We start from the raw sequence: 25,794 nt of genomic DNA on the forward strand, positions 1-25,794 counted from the left end.
TTGTTAAAAAAGAACCTGGCAGGGTGGTGGTTCGCATGGTGGTAAGGGTTTACAAGGCTGGCCCTGGAACAAATTTCGGATTGTGTTAATACAGCTTTAGCCCTACACTGGGCTATGTACAAGTTTCTGAGAACCATTTACAATATGAGCAAAAGAAATTTTGTTACAACAACATTCTTGCTTTTTTTGGTGTCATGCGGATTCCACGAGTCGAGCGGGCGGTCTGGTCTTTCTCGTCGATCGCCTCAGCCCCGGTGGTGGTGCAGGTGCTTGCTCGGGTGTTGTCGTCTCCGGGAGCGTTTCGCTGTTTGTTCCTGTTTTACTCCTGGGCGGGCACGGGAGGAGGACCGATCCCCCCGGGAAGGGGGCGGTTGCGGGGTGCGCCGGTGGCAGGGAGGGGGTGATCGGTGTCGGGGGTGTGTGTGTGTTGCCGGCGGGCGCCAGGTCCCGCAGGGAGACCGTGTCCTGTCGGCCGTCGGGGTACGCCACATAGGCGTGTGCGGGTTCGCGTGGAGAAGGTGGACCCTCTCGACCAACGGGTCCGATTTGTGCGCCCACACATGTTTCCGGAGCAAGATGGGTCCTGGGGCCGCCAGCCAGGTCGGCAGCGACGTTCCGGAGGAGGACTTCCTGGGGAAGACAAGGAGGCGCTCATGAGGCGTTTGGTTAGTGGTGATACACAGCAGCGACCGGATGGAGTGGAGAGCGTCCGGGAGGACCTCCTGCCACCGGGAAACTGGGAGATCCCTGGACCGTAGGGCCAGTAGGACGGTCTTCCAGACCGTGCCGTTCTCCCTCTCTACTTGCCCGTTCTCCCGGGGGTTGTAGCTGGTCGTCCTGCTCGAGGCTATGCCCTTGCTGAGCAGGAACTGCATGAGCTCGTCACTCATGAAGGAGGACCCCCTGTCGCTATGGATATACGCGGGGAAACCGAACAGTGTGAATATGGTGCCAAGGGATTTAATGGCTGTGGCCGCTGTCATGTCGGGACAGGGGATGGCGAAGGGGAAACGGGAGTACTCGTCCACCACGTTCAGGAAGTATGCGTTGCGGTCGGTGGAGGGGAGGGGCCCTTTGAAATCCAAACTGAGGCGTTCAAAGGGGCGGGAAGCCTTGATCAGGTGCGCTCTATCCGGCCTGAAAAAGTGCGGTTTGCACTCTGCGCAGATGTGGCAGTTCCTGGTGACTGTACGGACCTCCTCCACAGAGTAGGGGAGGTTGCGGGACTTTACGAAATGGTAGAATTGAGCCCCCGGGTGGCAGAGGTCCTCGTGGAGGGCTTGGAGGCGGTCTATTTGTGTGTTGGCACATGTGCCGCGGGATAGGGCATCGGACGGCTCGTTCAGCTTTCCGGGACGATACAAGATCTCACAATTGTAGGTGGAGAGTTCGATCCTCCACCTTAAGATCTTGTCATTCTTAATTTTGCCCCGCTGTGCATTATCGAACATAAAGGCTACCGACCATTGGTCGGTGAGGAGAGTGAATCTCCTGCGGGCCAGGTAATGCCCCCAATGTCGCACAGCTTTCACTATGGCTTGGGCTTCCTTTTCCACTGAGGAGTGCCGGATTTCTGAGGCGTGGAGGGTCCGGGAGAAAAAGGCCACGGGTCTGCCCGCTTGGTTAAGGGTGGCCGCCAGAGCTACATCGGATGCGTCGCTCTCGACCTGGAAGGGTGGGACTCGTCGATGGCGCGCATCGTGGCCTTTGCGATATCCGCTTTGATGCGGCTGAAGGCCTGGCGAGCCTCTGTCGACAGGGGGAAGGTAGTGGACTGTATTAGCAGGCGGGCCTTGTCTGCGTACTGGGGGACCCACAGGGCGTAATATGAAAAGAAGCCCAGGCAACGTTTCAGGGCTATGGAGCAGTGGGGGAGGGGAAATTCCATAAGGGGGCGCATGCGTTCGGGGTCGGTGCCTATTACTCCATTGCGCACTACGTATCCCAGGATGGCCAAACGGTTTGTGCTAAAAACGCATTTTTCCTCGTTATATGTGAGGTTCAGGGCGTTAGCGGTCTGGAGGAACTTTTGGAGGTTGGCGTCGTGGTCCTGCTGATCGTTGCCGCAGATGGTTACGTTGTCGAGATACGGGAACGTGGCCTGCAACCCGTGCTGGTCAACCATTCGGTCCATCTCCCGTTGGAAGACAGAGACCCCGTTCGTGACGCCAAATGGGACCCTTAGGAAGTGGTATAGCCGCCCGTCTGCCTCGAAGGCGGTGTACTTGCGGTCACCTGGGCGGATGGGGAGCTGGTGGTAGGCAGACTTGAGGTCCACGGTGGAAAAGACCTTACACTGAGCAATCCGATTGACCATGTCGGATATGCGGGGGAGAGGGTACGCATCTAGCTGCGTGTACCTGTTGATGGTCTGACTATAGTCTACGACCATCCTTTGCTTCTCCCCGGTCTTTACGACTACCACCTGGGCTCTCCAGGGACTATTGCTGGCCTGGATTATGCCTTCCTTCAGCCACCGCTGGACTTCAGACCGAATAAATGTCCGGTCCTGGGCGCTGTACCGTCTTCTGCTCCTCGTGGCGACGGGTATGCAATCCGGGGTGAGGTTTGCAAACAAGGACAGCGGTTCAACCTTGAGAGTTGCGAGGCCGCAGATAGTGAGTGGGGGTATTGGGCCGCCAAATTGGAATGTTAGGCTCTGAAGGTTACATTGGAAGTCTAATCCCAGTAATGTGGGCGCGCAGTGTTGGGGAAGGACGTAGAGCCTGTAGTTCTTAAACTCCCTCCCTTGCACCGTTAGGTTTGCGATGCAGAACCCTTTGATCTCCACTGAGTGGGATCCTGCAGCTAGGGAAATCTTTTGCGTGCTTGGATGGATGGTCAGAAAACAGCGTCTTACTGTGTCTGGGTGAATAAAACTTTCAGTGCTCCCGGAGTCGATCAGTCACGGCGTCTCGTATCCGTTGACCAGCACTGTTGTTGTCGTCGTCCGGAGTGTCCGGGGCCGCGATTGATCCAGTGTCACTGAAGCCAGTCGTGGTAGTAGTGTCGCGGCGTCTTCTTCGGAACCCATGGAGCCGTCGATGCTGGGGTCCTTTGTTGTCAACCAAGATGGTGGCGTCCATGAATCGCACGCGGCCGGGGTGGACAAAATGGCCGCCCCCATGGGTCGCACGTGGTCGGTGGTGGAAAAAATGGCCACCACCATGAATCGCACGTGGCTGGGGGGTCACAAGATGGCGGCGCCCATCCTCCGCTCGTGGTGCCCGGGACTGAAAATAGCGGTGCCCGCGGGTCGCACATGGGGCGCTGGGGGGGGGGGGGGGGGGGTTGGGGGGGGTTGGGGATCTGTTGTCCTCGTTCTTCTCCGGGGATTGCGGCGAACCCCCGGGACCGGCACACTGCCGTGAAATGGCCCTTTTTGCCGCAGCTTTTACAAGTAACTGCGCGGGCCGGGCAGTGCTGCCGGGGGTGTTTCACTTGTCCGCAAAAATAGCAGCGGGCCCCCCCGGGATGGTCTGCCGCTTTAACCGCGCAAGCTTGCCGGGGGGGGGGGGGGGGGGGGGGGATGCCGGGGAGTTGGTCGCGATGGGGGTCCACGGAGCCCAAGGGGCTGCCGCGCGGTCGGGGCCGTAGGCGCGGGCGTTTTGGGAGGCCACATCAAGGGAGGCTGCAAGGGCCCGTGCCTCTGAGAGTCCTAGCGACTCTCTTTCTAAAAGTCTTTGACGGATTTGGGGAGAGTTCATACCTGCCACGAATGCATCATGAATTAGCAGGTCCGTATGTTCGATCGCTTCACCGGCGGGCAGTTGCAGCCTCGTCCCAAAATTAGCAGCACGCCGTAGAATTCCTCGAGCGATTCTCCGGGAATTTGCCGTCTCGTCGCGAGTTGGTGGCGCGCGTAGACCTGGTTTACGGGCTGAACGTAGATGCCCTTCAGCAATGCGAGCGCCGTCGGGAAATCCTCTGCGTCTTCTATAAGCGAGTAAATCTCCGGGCTTACCCTCAAATGCAGGACCTGCATTTTCTGCTCTTCTGTGATCCGGCCGGGGGCCGTTCGGAGGTAGCCTTCAAAGCATGCTTGCTAGTGTTTGAATACGGCCACCGAGTTCGCTGCGTGGGGGCTGATCCGCAGGCACTCCGGGGCGATCCGGAGCTCCATAGTCTTTTAAGCTCGCTTAATAAATTGTAGCGCACAATGACGTACGCGAGACGAGAAGCGATGAAGTCGATCTAGGCTTTATTAAGCGAGACTTGTCCCCAGCAGCTCAGCAACAGAATGAGGCTGCGGGGAGAAGCTCGGGCTCTTATACTCCGCCTTCAGGGCGGAGCCAGAAGTCGGCAGATCCAACCAGGACCCGGGACCTGTCAGCCAATAGCCTCTCGGCTTCACAGGTACCACATTACCCCTAATACATACCACCACAGAGCTTTACTCTGTATCTAACCCTGTGATGTACCTGTCCTGGGAGTGCTGGATGGGACAGTGCAGATGGAGCTTTACTCTGTATCTAACCCCGTGCTGTACCTGTCCTGGGACTGTTTGATGGGAGAGTGTAGATGGAGATTTACTCTGTATCTAATCCCGTGCTGTACCTGTCCTGGGAGTGTTTGAAGGGAACAGTGTAGAGGGAACTTTACTCGATTTAAACTCCTGTTGACACTGAATTAAGGGACCATATCAATATTCATTCAACTGGCTGACTGTGATTGGCTGGCTTGCACTTGTGTGCAAATTTCTTCCTGCTCTCCCAGTCCTCACTCAGCCCTGACTATATCTCTTGCCTGGATCACCCATTGAACTTCCTGCTCATTTCCCCAGCCTGAATCACCCTCATTCCACCTCTGACCCTCACAATGGCGAATGCCAGACTTATGGGCACTTCATTTGCCTGGACCTTGGCATGGTGCCCTGTGCAGCTCCCATGGCTTTCCCTTCCCGGAAAGACCAAGGAACTGATCATCGACTTCAGGAAGCGTAGCTCGACACACCCCTGTCTGCATCAGTAGGTCCGAAGTGGAGATGGTCGATAGCTTTAAGTTCCATCACCAACAGTCTGTCCTGGTCCACTCACGTCGATGCAACAGTCAAGAAAGCCCAACAACATCTCTATTTCCGACGGAAGCTGAAGAAATTTGGCATGTCTGCATCGACTCTCACAAACTTCTACAGGTGTGCCATAGAAAGCATCCTATCCGGCTGCACCACAGCTTGGTATGGCAACTGCTCGGTCCAAGATCGCAAGAAATTGCATAGTGTGGTGAACTCAGCCCAATGCATTACATAAGCTTGCCACCCCCACATTGATTCTGTATACACCTCCCGCTGCCTCAGGAAGGCAGACAGCATTATCAGAGACCCCTCCCACCCAGGCATTGCCTTCTTCCAGACCCTTCCATCAGGAAGAAGAAACAAAAGTCTGAAGACCCGCACATCCAGACATAGGAACAGCTTCTTCCCCAGAGCTACTATACTCCTCAACGACTCCCCCTCGGACTGATCTGTTCCCTGTACGGACACTATTCACGACGTCCTATGCTGCTCTTGCTCATGTATTTGCTTTGTTTGGCTCCTTGTTCAGCACTGTAACCAATCACTGTTTGTCGATGTACCATTGTATGTCAATGTTCTCTGTTGATTCTTCTTTTTGTCTACTATGTTGCTACTGTGTACGTTCCCTTGGCCGCAGAAAAATACTTTTCACTGCACTTCGGTATGTGTGACAATAAATATTGGCGAGATGCAGATAGCACCGAGCGGAGTGAGCCAGGTGACTCACGTTTGGATGTGGGGTTGCTGAATCTGTCTTTGAATCCACCCCCAATCTACAAATGTTGAATACTCAATGTGAACTTGTGACTTGCCACTCCTAATCAACTGACCTCCCCTTGTGTCCCCCTCGTCCCACCCTGGGCAGCATTCTCCATTCTGAGGCATGGCTGGTCAGCCAGGTTTGCTCAGCTGGCAAGTGCCACGCAAAGGAATCTAATTGAAGTGGATTCAGAGAGAATCCAGTTTCACTCAAGCCTTCAGGAAAGGGAGGATCTTGCACAAGAGATTGTGAGATGCCCAGTCCTCAACCCTGCCACTACATCATTACACATTAAGTATTTACAGGTACAGTTGTGATGCCAAGGAATACAAGTCTATGGGCCAGGTACTGCAAAATGGGATTAGAATACTTAGGCGGTTGTTTTTGACCGGTGCAGACACAATGGACCAAAGGGTCTTTTTTGTGTGTTAGACCTCTATGACAATTAGCATTGAATTCACCTGAGGAAGGAGCAGTGCTCTGAAAGCTAGTGATTCGAAACAAACCCGTTGGGCTTTAACCTGGTGTTGTAAGACTTCTTACAATTAGCATAGGAAGAGAGTGAAGTGTTACTCACAGTCCAACCACCACCGTCTGTAGTCATGTCACAGAAAGCTTGCAGGCTTTGCTGTGGCTCTCCATTGATGTAGATGGTGTAGATGCCACTGATGGTGTCTCCATTAAGTAGGTGCTGAGCGCAGTCCCATGGGTATGGGTAAAGCCTGCCCACTACAACAAGAAAAAATGGATCAGGACATCTAGCACTGAAGAAGGCAGATATCGTGGGAATCAACTCATCAATCTATCCTCACTCAGCTCCGCAACTTCGAGGAGCAACAGCAACAGTGAAGTGACTTTGAAATTACCTGTTCCAATAACCTGAACGGGGAACATTGAACCAAACAAGGAATTAATCAATCAATTTATCAATAAAAGCAGGCGTGCTAACAACTCATCCATTCCTATTTAACAATTCCTGGAACGCTTTGCCAGCGGAGGTGGTAGAGGCGGGCGTGATAGCATCATTTAAGATGCATCTAGACAGATATATGAACGGGCAGGGAACAGAGGGAAGTAGATCCTTGGAAAATAGGCAACAGGTTCAGATAAAGGATCTGGATCGGCACAGACTGGGAGGGCCGAAGGGCTTGTTCCTGTGCTGTAATTTTCTTTGTTCTTTGTTCTTAATTCGATTCTCAAATCTTCCTCTTGTTTTCCACATTCTCCCTGTTCAAAGACAGAGGGCAAGATTCAGCAACCCCACGTCCAAACGTGAGTCACCTGACTCACTCCGCCGGGTGCGATCTGCATCTCGCCAATATTTAAATGAGCTTAACGGATCAATTAATTATTCAGACATCGGATTCACCTGACGCCTGGGCCTCAATGGCTACTACTAGGAGACCTCACCATGTCATAGTGTAGTACTGGTCCACACAAAAGTGGACCAGGTGTAACGACACCTCGGGGGGACTTGCAGGCTATTGGAGATCCCCAGGTAGTCGGGGACAGGTGGTACCCTGGCACTCCCCTTGGCACCTGGGCACTGTCAGACTGACACACTAGCAGTGCCACCTGGGCACCCTGTCACTGCCAGGGCACCAGGGTAGCACTGCCAGGGTGCATGGGGCACTGCCAGGGTGCCAGGCTGGCAACAACAGGGTGTCCAGGTGCCAGGTTGGCACTGACAGGGGTCAGGCTGGAGCGGGGCCTTGCCAATTAGAGTGGGGGTGAGGGGTGGGGTTCCTAGAAGCTTCACCAAGCTTGAGAGGGGTTGGGTGATGGGGGGGTCGATAAAGCGAGATCAGCTCGCCAGCAGGAAATGACTTAAGTGCATTACCCCAGACCAAAAATCCTCGGCAAAATGCCATTGAATAGCGGGATGTTTCTCAACAGTCAAACATTCCCAAAAGTGGAAAGTCTGCTGAATCGTGCCCAGCAACTCCTTTCCGCAGGTAATTGTTGAGAATATGGAGGGGGTGGTTGAATTTTGCATGGTGGGGTGGGGGTGGGTGCCAATTGCTCTATTCCAGTCATTGGTGTGGGTAAGCCAGTGTGTATCGGCACCAGCTCCAGCCCAGATAAATGAGGAGGGAAGGGTACCTGGCGGAAACAAAACAATGCTGTTTAATATGACAGAGTGATTAACTAGCATTGTAACGACCCATGCAACATGGGACATGACAAATGATGAACCAACCTTTGTCATGTTGGAAAAAGAGTTATTTGCCTCTCAGGGGCAAAGACAGTGCCAATTGGTGAGAACTGAGGCGCAAAAGGCCCATGTTGTGGTGGGTAATCATCAGGTTAATTACTATTCAGGTTCATTAGAGTTAAAATCCCCAGGATCTGATGGTATCTCCCTCCTAACCTGCCAGACACTATCCTGACTTGGAAATATGTCGCCGTTCCTTCACTGTCACTGGATCAAAATCCTGGAAGACCCTCACTAACATCAGTGTGTGTGTACCTACACCACAGGGACCCCAGCGGTTCAAGGAGGCAGGCATCTCACCACCACCTTCTCAAGGGCAATTAGGAATGGGCAATAAATACTGGCCCAGCCACCGACAGCCACATCCCATAGAAATTAATTTTTAAAAAGGTGAGGAAAATTGCAATTATCTTAGCCAAAACCTTTCCAGAACAATCAAGAATTGTCACTTTATGTTGGAAAATTGCAAACAAAACTATATTATTCAAGCAAAGCTAGAGAGAGAAACCAAGTTATATTCCTGTTAGTCTAGCTTTTACTGTGGGAAAGTTATTGAACTTAATTAAAAATTATAATTAAGGACAGAGTAACCGAGCATCAGAAGAAATTTGAGCTGATTAGAGCAAAGCAATGAAAATTTTGATTCAAATTTGTCAACCTGAAATTCTGTTTTTCTCTCTCCACAGATGCTGCCTGATGTCGAGTATTTCTGAATTTTCCGTATTTAGTAGAAGATGCTCTGACAGCACAATTTTAACCAGACCCGGCCTGATGTCAGTACAGGTCACTGTTACCCACAGAACAGTGATACTGTGCCTGGGTGTTACTTTGAACCTACAGCACAGGGCTCTTTGCTGGAAAGAATTCTGGTAGTAGTTTGTTTCAGTCAAGCTGTCTTCATCAATGGCCCAGCTTTTATTGCTTCACACGCAGAGTTGCCAATGAGATTCCTGATCCCAGCCATAAAATAAAGGAGTATTACGATCCCAGACCAGATGCCAAAAGTGGCTAGGATACTGGACAGAAATCCCAATATTTTATTTTAATTTTGCAAGACTGTAAGGAAAGGACACCACGCTCAGGGAGTGATTTCCTGCAAATAGGGATATGGCACATTCAAACAAACTTTGTGAACACAGTATTAAAATATCTTTAACACCACACCAGAAAATAACTTTGTGGCAGAATAACCCTCAACTGCTATCTTTATTCCCACTCAAACAAAATCATCTCAGCTCTCAATCAACTTTTGAATATAGTTAGCAGACTCGGGTATACTCGCTCAAGAGATGTTCTTTGGAGAATGTTTTAGGAGATAGACCTGAATCGTGTTAGAATAATGCAGGATCTCTTGCTGAGGTCTTCAGAAACTTCATCGTTGGACTTCCAGAACCCACTGTAAACTCCTGTCCATCTCAGCTCACTGTTGAAATACCCTACCCTGTTCACAGGAAAGTCTGCTTCTGGTCTGGCTCCTGTCAAATCTTTCACTGAACTGCAGTGAGAGCAGATGCTGGACTTCTGTTCACATCTCCATCTAAAACTCGACTAAACTGTGAAATAGTCCTTCCTGTTTCATTTTTTTTGAAAAATATTTCTATTCAACATTTTTACACAAACAGTACCTGACTCCCAATATTTCTCCAACTTTCGGCAGGGTTAATTGGGCCCCTCCTACACCACTATTCATCACCCCCTCAGTCAGCTGGCTCATCCTTACCTTCATTAAATGCACATTACATAGCACTTTTAACTGAATCATCCCCAGTCTCGCATACAACGTTGAGGCAGTGACCCTTCGAGGAACTTTGCACCATAATCCTTCCTCCATCTCCATCCCCAACTCGTCTTCCCACATAATCTTACCTTAAATCGCTGAGACAACCCCACTCTCCAATCCCCTCAACGACAGTACCTCCAACAACGATGAGAGCAGCGCCACCAGGAAACGTGGAATAGTCTTCCTTGCGAAATTCCACAAATTCTTGCATCTACCTAAAGCCTTCCTCATGCTGCACCCATACTTCAGCCCCAACTGTTCTAAAATTGGGGATCTCTTTCATCCCTTTCTCCTCCCATCCCCGCAACCTCGCATCCATCCTCCCCGGCTCAAACCCATGATTCCCTCTTATCGGCATCACCCTTGACCCCGTCCTCAGCTTGAAGTGCTGTCGGAATTGCCCCCAAATCATCAGTGTGGCCACCCGGATTCCCAGAATACTTTCCTGGGGCTAGCCATTGCCAGCGCCCACAACCCCAACCCCCTACAGGACCCCGCCTCCATCTGCACCCACAAAGTTTCCGACTCCTTCCTCCAGCCCTGTACCTTCTCTGCATTCGTCGCCCAGTAATAATGCAACAGACTCGGAAGAGCCAAGCCCCTGACTGCCGCCCCTTTGGAGCACCACCTTCCTTATCCTTGCTACCTTCCCTGCCCACACAATAGACAAGACTAGCCTATCCACCCCTCAATAAAAATGTATTTGGCAAACAAGTCGTCAGGCTTTGGAAGAGGAACAAAAACCGTGGCAAAATATTCAGTTTGACTGCCTGCACCAGGCCAGCCATTGACAAAGGGAGACTATCCTAAATGGTAACCACTCCACACCCGCCCCTCCATTCGAAAGAGACATGACAAAATACTCACACTTCCCTAAATTCAATTTATACCCAGAAAACGCCCCAAATTTCCCTAGCAATCCCATTATGTCCCTTATCGAAGAGCCCGGGTCTGTGATATACAGCAGCAAGTCATCTGCATGCAAGAGGTACATGGGACGCTCCTGCCTCATTTCCCGGAATAGTGGCAAGTACTCTGACTGCGTCTCATTCATCCTCGCACAAGCGGTCGGATCCTTATATAGCAATTTTACCCAAGCCACAAACTTAGGCCCAATCCCAAACGTTTCCAGCACTGTAAACAGATACCTCCATTCCACTCTGTAAAATGCTTTCCCCGCATCCAATGCCACCACCACTTCTAACTCCCTTTCCTCTGCTGGAGAAGCACCACATTCAACAGCCGCCGCACGTTCGACAACAGCCGCCTGCCCTCGACAAACCCCGTCTGATCCTCCCCCACCACCTTCGGAAGACACTCCTCCAGCCTCACCACCAGCACCTTCACATCCGCATTCAGTAGAGAAATGGGCCTATATGACCCACACTCCACCGGGTTCTTCTCCTTTTTCAGTAACAATGAAATAGTTGGCTGCCTCATAGTCTCCAGTAACCCCTGCTTCGCCATCGCACCCTCAAAGATTTCCACCATCAGTGGCACCAATTTTTCCTAAACCTTTTCTAAAACTCCACCGGGAACCCATGTGGCCCTGGCGCATTACCTGACTGCATCTTCCCTATTGCTACCTTCACTTCCTCCAACCCAACGGCACCTCTAACCTGGCCCTTTCCACCTCTCCCACCTCAGCCATTCCAAAAACTCGCTCACCCCCAATTCATCATCTGGCAACCCCCTATAAACGTCCTCAAACATCCTGATCACCTGCTCCGGAGCCACCACCACCCCTCCTGCCCATCCGCACAATCTCCCTCGCTGCTGCCCACCCGAGCAGTTGACTGGCCTTCTCACCATACTCATACACAACACCCTGCGCTTGCCAGAGACAGGCAGTCGAACTTCGCCTGAAACACCTTCTTCCTCACCAAACCTCATACTCCGGCTCCTCTGCATATCTCCCATCCACCTTTGTCTTAAGTGCAATGAACTCCCCTCTCACTACCGCCTTCAATGCCTCTCAAACCACCAAAGTCGAGACCTCCACATTTCGATTAAACTCCACATATTCCTCACTCACCCTCCCCAACTTGATGCAAAGGTTTGGGTCCACCAACAATCCCACGTCCACCCTCCATGCCGGCCTCTGGGCTGGCCCCTTCTCCAAGACCATATCCACCCAATATCACGATCGTCGAGTACTCTGCCTTCTTCACCCCGCCAGCAACACCTTCCCTACCACAAAAAGTCAATCCTCGAGGTAAAGAACGAATACTCTGTCTCGTGGATGCAAAAAACCCATCTGATCTGCTCCTTCCCATCTCCTTCAGAAAGCCCTCTCAAACCTTTGCCCCTCCCTGAGGGGGCCAGCGAGCATGGTCGAGACCTATCCATCCTCGGGTCCAGCACCATATTCCAACCCCCCCCCCCTCCCCGCGCCCCATTATCAGCTGGTGAGTATCCAGGTTTGGTATGGCTGCTAACATCACCCTCACAAACCCAGCGTCGTCTCAGTTCAGGACATGCACGCAGATCAACACCACCAACCTCCCCTTCAATGCACCCGTCACTGTCACGTACCTGCTTCCTTAAGCCGCCACAACCGTCTCCATCTGGAGCCTCACCCACTTACCCACCAGTGTAGCCACCCCCCCTGTCCGACTATCAAAGCCAGGACGGAACACCTGCTCACCAAACCCTTCCTCAGCCTCATCTGGTCCGTTACCCTCGGATGGATTTCCTGTAACAGCAGCACGTCCGCCATGACCATCCCTCCAGGCCTGTCGTATAAGCAGGACCCTACCCCGACGCTCGTCACTGCTCCCTCCCCAGCAACCCCTCCACCACTTCCTCTTGAAAACACCTCACCAAATATCAGCCCCATCTCCCCACCATTCACACCTCCCAGGCCCATCGAAACCTGTCCTTACAGGTTCCAACAGCCACGATCCCTCCTCCCAATTGGCCGTTCACTAGCTAACGTTGCGTTTGAATCATAGAATTTACAGTGCAGAAGGAGGCCATTTGGCCCATCGAGTCTGCACCTTCCCTTACAAAGAGCGCCCTACTGAAGCCCACGTATTTACCCTATCCCCGTAACTCAGTAATCCCCGTTTAACATTTTTTGAACACTAAGGGCAAAATGGCCAATCCCCCTAACCCACACATCTTTGGACTGTGGGAGGAAACCGGAGCACCCGGAGGAAACCCACGCACACACGGGGAGAACATGCAGACTCCGCACAGACAGTGACCCAGCCGGGAATCGACCTGGGACCCTGGAGCCGTGAAGCAACTGTGCTAACCACCGTGCTACCGTGCTGCCCAGTGGTCCTGCCAGAGCCCCCAACCCCACTTCAAAAACAAAATGACACCAACCACACCTCACCCCTCTAATCCAAAAAAAATCAAAGTTACCCATAACACACACACAAAAGAGAACCCAAAACAGAAGAAAACAAAGAAAAAACTCAGCCAAAAACTGTCAAAAGTCCAAATCAGTCCAAATACAGGCCTTCTGCCTTAACAAACGCCTCGGCTTTCACCTCGAAGTAATAGTCTCTGCAGTTGTGCGTGACCCGCAGCTTCGCCAGGTAGACCAAACCAAACCAGACGTTGCGTTTATACAAGGCCGCCTTAGCCTGTCCGAAGGCTGCTCGCCTCCTTGCCAGCTCTGTCATCAAGTCCTGATATATGTGTATACCCTTGCCTTCCCACTCCACCTCAGCACTTTCTCCTTATGGAAACAAACGATCACCCCCCTCGGTGGCTCATTCATTCTCGTTTTTTGCCGGGGCGATACATGGCCCCTTTTCCAATTCGTACTGGAAAAGCTCCTCTCCCTCCCCCATCACGTTTGCCATCATCCTGGCGAAGTATTCTGTAGGCCTCTGCCCTCCACCCCTTTGGGCACACCCACAATCCTCAGGTTAAGCCTTGGTGACGTGTTCCCCAGGTCTTCCACCTTGGCTCTCTGCACTCTGTTGTCTCCACCACCCTCCGCAGCTCCTCATCCACCGAGGTGGAATGGTCACTATGCCGTGACATGGCCTCCTTCATCCTTTTCATTTTCTCCCCGTGATCCCGCACTGTTGTCGAAGTTCTCACAAACTCCGCTCTCACCAGGGCAAGGGTCTCTCCCACCCATGCCTTAAGCGAGGCCAGCATCAATATCTGATGCTTTTTGAAATGCATCCGAGGGCAGCCGTTCGAACCGCCCCCAGCCATCACATCCATCATCTTCTCCTCTGTGATGGGCGCGGCCCCATCCACCAGACTCTTTCCCGCCATCTTCCCTCCTGTTGCACCTCTCACCACACTCGGCGGTGGACCGTCGCTCGCTACCTCCTTCTCTGGATTCCTGTTTCCGGTTTTTGACATTCTGTAAATGGCCTGAGCTTTCCCACAGCCCCTCACAAAGAAATCTTCACCATAAACTGGGCTAAAAAGCCCATAAATGACAGCGCTGGCAGGACCCACTAAACATGCGACCTCCACCTACATGCCGCATCTGGCAGTCTGGTCCTTCCTGCTTCTTTCCCATATTTCCTTTTCTTTTATTTTGGCCTTCTTATTTTGATCATTGGTGATTAATGGATGTGTCACTAAAAGGCAACCAACCTGTATCTTTAATTCAAGCAGAAGAATCCAGAAGTTTAAGGAGCGATCACTTGCTTGTTTAAACTGGAGCTGCAGACCTTTAGGCACCAGTGAGAGAGATGGACTGGGACTCGGTTTGACTGATTGGCTGGTGGCCGATGAATTGGTCCAAAAGGCCGTGCTCTGAATGGGAACAGGTGATAATTGGACCTGATCCCACTGGTATGCTTTTCAGAGTCCCACGGTTTCAGTTTCGATTTGACAGCACAGAACAAAAGATCCAGATAACTCTCTCCAGAACACTTCTATGAGCATTATCTCTCTCTCCAGAAAGCCTGTGGGGGGTGTATTCCTGAAACTACAGAGGCCTGAATACATACCACAATCTGAAAAGAAGGTTTGTAGAGAAGTAAGGTGCCTCTCCAGAAATGTTGAATTTCAAAACTACATAGAACCTAATGAATGAATCTACAGAGAAGAATATTACAGGCTACAAAGCTAATATTTAATCTGCAATCTTACTGTGTAAAGATACTGATGTTAATCCCTGTTTGTCCCTTGTTTTTTCCATGGGAACAATCCCAGCCTATCCAGTTCTACAGAGAACAATCCCAGCCTATCCAGCTCCAAGGGGGATAATCCCAGCCTGTCCAGCTCCAATGGGAACAATCCCAGTCTATCCAGCTCCAATGGGATAATCCCAGCCTATCCAGCTCCAATGGGAACAATCCCAGTCTATCCATCTCCAGGAGAACAATCCCAGTCTATCCATCTCCAGAACAATCCCAGCCTATACATCTCCACGGGGAACAATCCCAGCCTATCCAGTACCAAGAGAAAAATCCCAGCCTATCCATCTCCACAGGGAACAATCCCAGTCTAACCAGCTCCAGAGGGAACAATCCCAGTCTATCAATCTCCATGGGGAACAATCCCAGCCTATCCAGTTCCAAGAGAAAAATCCCAGCCTATCCATCTCCACAGGGAACAATCCCAGTCTAACCAGCTCCAGAGGGAACAATCCCAGTCTATCCATCTCCAGGAGAACAACCCCAGCCTATCCAGTTCCAAGAGAACAATCCCAGCCTATCCATCTCCATGATGAACAATCCCAGCCTATCCATCTCCAAGAGGAATAATCCCAGCCTATCCAGTTACAAAAGAACAATACCAGCCTATCCAGCTCCAAGAGGAATAAACCCAGCCTATCCAGCTCTAAGGGGAACAACTCCACCCTATGCAGATCCAAGGAGAAAAATCCCAGGGTATCCAGCTCCAAGAGGACCATTCCCAGCCTACCCAGCTCCAATGTGAACAATCCCAGCCTATCCAGATCCATGACGAATAATCCCAGTTTATCCAGCTCCAAGGGGAACATTCCCAGCCTTTCAAGCTCCAGGAGGAATATTCCCAGCCTATGGCAGCTCCGATGGGAACAATTCCAGCCTATGCACCTACAATGGGAACAATTCTAGCCCATCCAGCTCTAATTGGATCAATCCCAGCCTTTCCAGCTCCATGGGGAACAATCCCAGCCTATCCAGCTCGATGGAGAACAATCCCAGTCTATCCAGCTCCATGATGACCAATCCCAGCCTATCCAGTTCCATGATGACCAATCCGAGCCAATCCAGCTCCATGGAGACCAATCCCAGTCTATCCAGCTCCAAGTGGATCAATCCCAGTTTATCCAGCTCCATGGAGACCAATCCCAGTCTATCCAGCTCCATGGGGATCAATCCCAGTCTATCCAGCTCGATGGAGACCAATCCCAGCCTATCCAGCTCCATGGAGACCAATCCCAGTCAATCCAGCTCCAAGTGGATCAATCCCAGTCTATCCAGCTCGATGGAGATCAATCCCAGTCTATCCAGCTCCATAGGGAACAATCCCAGCCTATCCAGCTCGATGGAGACCAATCCCAGTCGATCCAGCTCCATGGAGACCAATCCCAGTCTATCCAGCTCCATGGAGACCAATCCCAGCCTATCCAGCTCCATGGGGATCAATCCCAGTCTATCCAGCTCCATGTGGATCAATCCCAGTCTATCCAGCTCATTGGAGACCAATCCGTCTATCCAGCTCGATGAAGACCGATCCCAGCCTATCCAGCTCCATGGGGATCAATCCCAGTCTATCCAGCTCCATGGGGATCAATCCCAGTCTTTCCAGATCCATGGAGACCAATCCCAGTCTATCCAGCTCCATGGAGACCAATCCCAGTCTATCCAGCTCCATGGGGATCAATCCCAGTCTATCCAGCTCTATGGAGCCCAATCCCAGTCTACCCAGCTCCATGGAGACCAATCCCAGTCTAACCAGCTCCATGGGGATCAATCCCTGCCTATCCAGCTCCATGGGGATCAATCCCTGTCTATCCAGCTCCATGGAGACCAATCCCAGTCAATCCAGCTCCATGAGGATCAATCCCAGTCTATCCAGATCCATGGGGATCAATTCCAGTCCATCCAGCTCCATGGAGACCAATCACAGTCTATCCAGCTCCATGGAGATTAATCCCAGTCTATCCAGCTCCATGGAGACCAATCCCAGTCAATCCAGCTCCATGAGGATCAATCCCAGTCTATCCAGCTCGATGGGGATCAATCCCAGTCTATCCAGCTCCATGGAGACCAATCCCAGTCTATCCAGCTCCATGGGGATGAATCCCAGTCTATCCAGCTCCATGGAGACCAATCCCAGTATATCCAGCTCCATGGGGATCAATCCCAGTCTATCCAGCTCCATGGAGATCAATTCCAGTCTATCCAGCTCCATTGGGATCAATCCCAGTCTATCCAGCTCCATGGAGACCAATCCCAGTCTATCCAGCTCCATGGAGACCAATCCGAGTTTTTCCAGCTCCATGGAGACGAATCCCAGTCAATCCAGCTCCATGGGGATCAATCCCAGTCTCTCCAGCTCCATGGGGATCAATCCCAGTCTATCCAGCTCCTTGGAGACCAATCCCAGCCTATCCAGCTCCATGGGGATCAATCCCAGTCGATCCAGCTCCTTGGAGACCAATCCCAGTCTATCCAGCTCCATGGGGATCAATCCCAGACTATCCAGCTCCATGGGGATCAATCCCAGTCTATCCAGCTCCATGGGGATCAATCCCAGTCTACCCAGCTCCATGGAGACCAATCCCAGTCTATCCAGCTCCATGGAGACCAATCCCAGCCTATCCAGCTCCATGGAGACACGTCCCAGACTATCAAGCTCCATGGAGACCAATCCCAGCCTATCCAGCTCCATGGAGAGAAGTCCCAGTCTATCCAGCTCCATGGGGACCAATCCCAGTCTATCCAGCTCCATGGAGACCAATCCCAGTCTATCTAGCTCCATGGAGACCAATCCCACTATATCCAGCTCCATGGAGACCAATCCCAGTCTATCCAGCTCCATGGGGATCAATCCCAGTCTATCCAGCTCCATGGGGATCAATCCCAGCCTACCCAGCTCCATGTAGATCAATCCCAGTCTATCCAGCTCAATGGAGACCAATCCCAGTCTATCCAGCTCCATGGGGACCAATCCCAGTCTATCCAGCTCCATGGAGACCAATCTCAGCCTATCCAGCTCCATTGGGATCAATACCAGTCTATCCAGCTCCATGGAGACCAATCCCAGTCTATCCAGCTACATGGAGACCAATCCCAGTCTATGCAGCTCCATGGGGATCAATCCCAGTCTATCCAGCTCCATGGGGATCAATCCCAGTCTATCCAGCTCCATGGGGATCAATCCCAGTCTATCCAGCTCGATGGGGATCAATCCCAGTCTATCCAGCTCCATGGGGATCAATCCCAGTCTATCCAGCTCCATGGGGATCAATCCCAGTCTATCCAGCTCCATGGAGATCAATCGCAGTCTATCCAGCTCCATGGAGATCAATCCCAGTCTATCCAGCTTCATGGGGATCAATCCCAGTCTATCCACCTCCATTGGGATCAATCCCAGTCTATCCAGCTCCATGGAGACCAATCCCAGTCTATCCAGCTCCATGAAAACCAATCCGAGTCTATCCACCTCCATTGGGATCAATCCCAGTCTATCCAGCTCCATGGAGACGAATCCCAGTCAATCCAGCTCCATGGGGATCAATCACAGTCTCTCCAGCTCCATGGGGATTAATCCCAGTCTATCCAGCTCCATGGAGACCAATCCCAGACTATCCAGCTCCATAGAGACCAATCCCAGTCTATCCAGCTCCATGCGGATCAATCCCAGTCTATCCAGCTCCGTGGGGATCACTCCCAGTCTATCTAGCTCCATGGGGATCAATCCCAGTCTATCCAGCTCCATGGGGAACAATCCAAGTCTATCCAGCCACATGGAGACCAATCCCAGCCTATCCAGCTCCATGGGGATCAATCCCAGTCTATCCAGCTCCGTGGGGATCACTCCCAGTCTATCTAGCTCCATGGGGATCAATCCCAGTCTATCCAGCTCCATGGGGAACAATCCAAGTCTATCCAGCCACATGGAGACCAATCCCAGTCTATCCAGCTCCATGGAGACTATTCCAAGTCTATCCAGCTCCATGGAGACCAATCCCAGTCTATCCAGCTGATTGGAGACCAATCCCAGTCTATCCAGCTCAATGGAGACCAATCCCAGCCTATCCAGCTCCATGGAGACCAATCCCAGTCTATCCAGCTCCACGGAGACCAATCCCAGTCTATCCAGCTCCATGCAGACCAATCCCAGTCTATCCAGCTCCATGGGGATCAATCCAAGTCTGACCAGCTCCATGGAGACCAATCCCAGTCTATCCAGCTCCATGGTGACTAATCCCAGTCTATCCAACTCCATGGGGATCAATCCAAGTCTGACCAGCTCCATAGAGACCAATCCCAGTCTATCCAGCTCCATGGTGACCAATCCCAGTCTATCCAGCTCCATGGGGATCAATCCAAGTCTGACCAGCTCCATGGAGACCAATCCCAGCCTATCCAGCTCCATGGAGACCAATCCCAGTCTATCCAGCTCCATGGGGATCAATCCCAGTCTATCCAGCTCCATGGAGACTAATCTCAGTCTATCCAGCTCCATGTGGATCAATCCCAGTCTATCCAGCTCCATGGGGATCAATCCCAGGCTATCCAGCTCCATGGGGATCAATCCCAGTCTATCCAGCTCCATGGGGATCAATCCAAGTCTATCCAGCTCCTTGGAGACCAATCCCAGCCTATCCAGCTCCATGGGGATCAATCCCAGTCGATCCAGCTCCATGGAGACCAATCCCAGTCTATCCAGCTCCATGGGGATCAATCCCAGACTATCCAGCTCCATGGGGATCAATCCCAGTCTATCCAGCTCCATGGGGATCAATCCCAGTCTACCCAGCTCCATGGAGACCAATCCCAGTCTATCCAGCTCCATGGAGACCAATCCCAGCCTATCCAGCTCCATGGAGACCAATCCCAGTCTATCCAGCTCCATGGAGACCAATCCCAGACTATCCAGCTCCATGATGACCAGTCCCAGTCTATCTAGCTCCATGGAGACCAATCCCACTCTATCCAGCTCCATGGAGACCAATCCCAGTCTATCCAGCTCCATGGAGACCAATCCCAGCCTATCCAGCTCCATGGAGACCAATCCCAGTCTATCCAGCTCCATGGAGACCAATCCCAGTCTATCCAGCTCCATGGTGACCAATCCCAGCATATCCAGCTCCATGAAGAACAATCCCAGTCTATCCAACTCCATGGGGATCAATCCAAGTCTGACCAGCTCCATGGAGACCAATCCCAGTTTATCCAGCTCCATGGGGATCAATCCAAGTCTGACCAGCTCCATGGAGACCAATCCCAGCCTATCCAGCTCCATGGAGACCAATCCCAGTCTATCCAGCTCCATGGGGATCAATCCCAGTCTATCCAGCTCCATGGAGACCAATCCCAGTCTATCCAGCTCCATGGGGATCAATCCCAGTCTATCCAGCTCCATGGAGACCAATCCCAGTCTATCCAGCTCCATGCGGATCAATCCCAGTCTATCCAGCTCCATGGGGATCAATCCCAGGCTATCCAGCTCCATGGGGATCAATCCCAGTCTATCCAGCTCCATGGGGATCAATCCAAGTCTATCCAGCTCCTTGGAGACCAATCCCAGCCTATCCAGCTCCATGGGGATCAATCCCAGTCGATCCAGCTCCATGGAGACCAATCTCAGTCTATCCAGCTCCATGGGGATCAATCCCAGACTATCCAGCTCCATGGGGATCAATCCCAGTCTATCCAGCTCCATGGGGATCAATCCCAGTCTACCCAGCTCCATGGAGACCAATCCCAGTCTATCCAGCTCCATGGAGACCAATCCCAGACTATCCAGCTCCATGATGACCAGTCCCAGTCTATCCAGCTCCATGGAGACCAATCCCAGACTATCCAGCTCCATGATGACCAGTCCCAGTCTATCCAGCTCCATGGGGATCAATCCCAGTCTACCCAGCTCCATGGAGACCAAACCCAGTCTATCCAGCTCCATGGAGACCAATCCCAGCCTATCCAGCTCCATGGAGACCAATCCCAGTCTATCCAGCTCCATGGAGACCAATCCCAGTCTATCCAGCTCCGTGGTGACCAATCCCAGCATATCCAGCTCCATGAAGAACAATCCCAGTCTATCCAACTCCATGGGGATCAATCCAAGTCTGACCAGCTCCATGGAGACCAATCCCAGTTTATCCAGCTCCATGGGGATCAATCCAAGTCTGACCAGCTCCATGGAGACCAATCCCAGCCTATCCAGCTCCATGGAGACCAATCCCAGTCTATCCAGCTCCATGGGGATCAATCCCAGTCTATCCAGCTCCATGGAGACCAATCCCAGTCTATCCAGCTCCATGGGGATCAATCCCAGTCTATCCAGCTCCATGGAGACCAATCCCAGTCTATCCAGCTCCATGCGGATCAATCCCAGTCTATCCAGCTCCATGGGGATCAATCCCAGGCTATCCAGCTCCATGGGGATCAATCCCAGTCTATCCAGCTCCATGGGGATCAATCCAAGTCTATCAAGCTCCTTGGAGACCAATCCCAGCCTATCCAGCTCCATGGGGATCAATCCCAGTCGATCCAGCTCCATGGAGACCAATCCCAGTCTATCCAGCTCCATGGGGATCAATCCCAGACTATCCAGCTCCATGGGGATCAATCCCAGTCTATCCAGCTCCATGGGGATCAATCCCAGTCTACCCAGCTCCATGGAGACCAATCCCAGTCTATCCAGCTCCATGGAGACCAATCCCAGACTATCCAGCTCCATTATGACCAGTCCCAGTCTATCCAGCTCCATGGAGACCAATCCCAGACTATCCAGCTCCATGATGACCAGTCCCAGTCTATCCAGCTCCATGGGGATCAATCCCAGTCTACCCAGCTCCATGGAGACCAATCCCAGTCTATCCAGCTCCATGGAGACCAATCCCAGTCTATCCAGCTCCATGGAGACCAATCCCAGTCTATCCAGCTCCATGCGGATCAATCCCAGTCTATCCAGCTCCATGGGGATCAATCCCAGGCTATCCAGCTCCATGGGGATCAATCCCAGTCTATCCAGCTCCATGGGGATCAATCCAAGTCTATCCAGCTCCTTGGAGACCAATCCCAGCCTATCCAGCTCCATGGGGATCAATCCCAGTCGATCCAGCTCCATGGAGACCAATCCCAGTCTATCCAGCTCCATGGGGATCAATCCCAGACTATCCAGCTCCATGGGGATCAATCCCAGTCTATCCAGCTCCATGGGGATCAATCCCAGTCTACCCAGCTCCATGGAGACCAATCCCAGTCTATCCAGCTCCATGGAGACCAATCCCAGACTATCCAGCTCCATGATGACCAGTCCCAGTCTATCCAGCTCCATGGAGACCAATCCCAGACTATCCAGCTCCATGATGACCAGTCCCAGTCTATCCAGCTCCATGGGGATCAATCCCAGTCTACCCAGCTCCATGGAGACCAAACCCAGTCTATCCAGCTCCATGGAGACCAATCCCAGCCTATCCAGCTCCATGGAGACCAATCCCAGTCTATCCAGCTCCATGGAGACCAATCCCAGTCTATCCAGCTCCGTGGTGACCAATCCCAGCATATCCAGCTCCATGAAGAACAATCCCAGTCTATCCAACTCCATGGGGATCAATCCAAGTCTGACCAGCTCCATGGAGACCAATCCCAGTTTATCCAGCTCCATGGGGATCAATCCAAGTCTGACCAGCTCCATGGAGACCAATCCCAGCCTATCCAGCTCCATGGAGACCAATCCCAGTCTATCCAGCTCCATGGGGATCAATCCCAGTCTATCCAGCTCCATGGAGACCAATCCCAGTCTATCCAGCTCCATGGGGATCAATCCCAGTCTATCCAGCTCCATGGAGACCAATCCCAGTCTATCCAGCTCCATGCGGATCAATCCCAGTCTATCCAGCTCCATGGGGATCAATCCCAGGCTATCCAGCTCCATGGGGATCAATCCCAGTCTATCCAGCTCCATGGGGATCAATCCAAGTCTATCAAGCTCCTTGGAGACCAATCCCAGCCTATCCAGCTCCATGGGGATCAATCCCAGTCGATCCAGCTCCATGGAGACCAATCCCAGTCTATCCAGCTCCATGGGGATCAATCCCAGACTATCCAGCTCCATGGGGATCAATCCCAGTCTATCCAGCTCCATGGGGATCAATCCCAGTCTACCCAGCTCCATGGAGACCAATCCCAGTCTATCCAGCTCCATGGAGACCAATCCCAGACTATCCAGCTCCATGATGACCAGTCCCAGTCTATCCAGCTCCATGGAGACCAATCCCAGACTATCCAGCTCCATGATGACCAGTCCCAGTCTATCCAGCTCCATGGGGATCAATCCCAGTCTACCAAGCTCCATGGAGACCAATCCCAGTCTATCCAGCTCCATGGAGACCAATCCCAGTCAATCCAGCTCCATGAGGATCAATCCCAGTCTATCCAGCTCGATGGGGATCAATCCCAGTCTATCCAGCTCGATGGAGATCAATCCCAGTCTATCCAGCTCCATAGGGAACAATCCCAGCCTATCCAGCTCGATGGAGACCAATCCCAGTCGATCCAGCTCCATGGAGACCAATCCCAGTCTATCCAGCTCCATGGAGACCAATCCCAGCCTATCCAGCTCCATGGGGATCAATCCCAGTCTATCCAGCTCCATGTGGATCAATCCCAGTCTATCCAGCTCATTGGAGACCAATCCGTCTATCCAGCTCGATGAAGACCGATCCCAGCCTATCCAGCTCCATGGGGATCAATCCCAGTCTATCCAGCTCCATGGGGATCAATCCCAGTCTTTCCAGATCCATGGAGACCAATCCCAGTCTATCCAGCTCCATGGAGACCAATCCCAGTCTATCCAGCTCCATGGGGATCAATCCCAGTCTATCCAGCTCTATGGAGCCCAATCCCAGTCTACCCAGCTCCATGGAGACCAATCCCAGTCTAACCAGCTCCATGGGGATCAATCCCTGCCTATCCAGCTCCATGGGGATCAATCCCTGTCTATCCAGCTCCATGGAGACCAATCCCAGTCAATCCAGCTCCATGAGGATCAATCCCAGTCTATCCAGATCCATGGGGATCAATTCCAGTCCATCCAGCTCCATGGAGACCAATCACAGTCTATCCAGCTCCATGGAGATTAATCCCAGTCTATCCAGCTCCATGGAGACCAATCCCAGTCAATCCAGCTCCATGAGGATCAATCCCAGTCTATCCAGCTCGATGGGGATCAATCCCAGTCTATCCAGCTCCATGGAGACCAATCCCAGTCTATCCAGCTCCATGGGGATGAATCCCAGTCTATCCAGCTCCATGGAGACCAATCCCAGTATATCCAGCTCCATGGGGATCAATCCCAGTCTATCCAGCTCCATGGAGATCAATTCCAGTCTATCCAGCTCCATTGGGATCAATCCCAGTCTATCCAGCTCCATGGAGACCAATCCCAGTCTATCCAGCTCCATGGAGACCAATCCGAGTTTTTCCAGCTCCATGGAGACGAATCCCAGTCAATCCAGCTCCATGGGGATCAATCCCAGTCTCTCCAGCTCCATGGGGATCAATCCCAGTCTATCCAGCTCCTTGGAGACCAATCCCAGCCTATCCAGCTCCATGGGGATCAATCCCAGTCGATCCAGCTCCTTGGAGACCAATCCCAGTCTATCCAGCTCCATGGGGATCAATCCCAGACTATCCAGCTCCATGGGGATCAATCCCAGTCTATCCAGCTCCATGGGGATCAATCCCAGTCTACCCAGCTCCATGGAGACCAATCCCAGTCTATCCAGCTCCATGGAGACCAATCCCAGCCTATCCAGCTCCATGGAGACACGTCCCAGACTATCAAGCTCCATGGAGACCAATCCCAGCCTATCCAGCTCCATGGAGAGAAGTCCCAGTCTATCCAGCTCCATGGGGACCAATCCCAGTCTATCCAGCTCCATGGAGACCAATCCCAGTCTATCTAGCTCCATGGAGACCAATCCCACTATATCCAGCTCCATGGAGACCAATCCCAGTCTATCCAGCTCAATGGGGATCAATCCCAGTCTATCCAGCTCCATGGGGATCAATCCCAGCCTACCCAGCTCCATGTAGATCAATCCCAGTCTATCCAGCTCAATGGAGACCAATCCCAGTCTATCCAGCTCCATGGGGACCAATCCCAGTCTATCCAGCTCCATGGAGACCAATCTCAGCCTATCCAGCTCCATTGGGATCAATACCAGTCTATCCAGCTCCATGGAGACCAATCCCAGTCTATCCAGCTACATGGAGACCAATCCCAGTCTATGCAGCTCCATGGGGATCAATCCCAGTCTATCCAGCTCCATGGGGATCAATCCCAGTCTATCCAGCTCCATGGGGATCAATCCCAGTCTATCCAGCTCGATGGGGATCAATCCCAGTCTATCCAGCTCCATGGGGATCAATCCCAGTCTATCCAGCTCCATGGGGATCAATCCCAGTCTATCCAGCTCCATGGAGATCAATCGCAGTCTATCCAGCTCCATGGAGATCAATCCCAGTCTATCCAGCTTCATGGGGATCAATCCCAGTCTATCCACCTCCATTGGGATCAATCCCAGTCTATCCAGCTCCATGGAGACCAATCCCAGTCTATCCAGCTCCATGAAAACCAATCCGAGTCTATCCACCTCCATTGGGATCAATCCCAGTCTATCCAGCTCCATGGAGACGAATCCCAGTCAATCCAGCTCCATGGGGATCAATCACAGTCTCTCCAGCTCCATGGGGATTAATCCCAGTCTATCCAGCTCCATGGAGACCAATCCCAGACTATCCAGCTCCATAGAGACCAATCCCAGTCTATCCAGCTCCATGCGGATCAATCCCAGTCTATCCAGCTCCGTGGGGATCACTCCCAGTCTATCTAGCTCCATGGGGATCAATCCCAGTCTATCCAGC

The 25,794-nt window shown here is 52.1% G+C and overlaps 1 protein-coding gene across 6 annotated transcripts in view; it reads right to left on the minus strand.

Moving 5' to 3' along the window:
* tnr (tenascin R (restrictin, janusin)) overlaps window positions 1–25,794 on the minus strand; it is a 793,807-nt gene that overhangs the window by 60,275 nt on the left and 707,738 nt on the right. For all 6 annotated transcript variants that reach the window (XM_072511798.1, XM_072511799.1, XM_072511802.1 and 3 more), the window contains one exon: window positions 6,352–6,503. In XM_072511798.1, coding sequence (XP_072367899.1) covers window positions 6,352–6,503 — 152 coding nt within the window. The remainder of the gene's footprint in view (window positions 1–6,351; window positions 6,504–25,794) is intronic.

The sequence above is a fragment of the Scyliorhinus torazame genome, chromosome 7, assembly GCF_047496885.1.
Source record: "Scyliorhinus torazame isolate Kashiwa2021f chromosome 7, sScyTor2.1, whole genome shotgun sequence".
Classification (NCBI taxonomy): domain Eukaryota; kingdom Metazoa; phylum Chordata; class Chondrichthyes; order Carcharhiniformes; family Scyliorhinidae; genus Scyliorhinus; species Scyliorhinus torazame.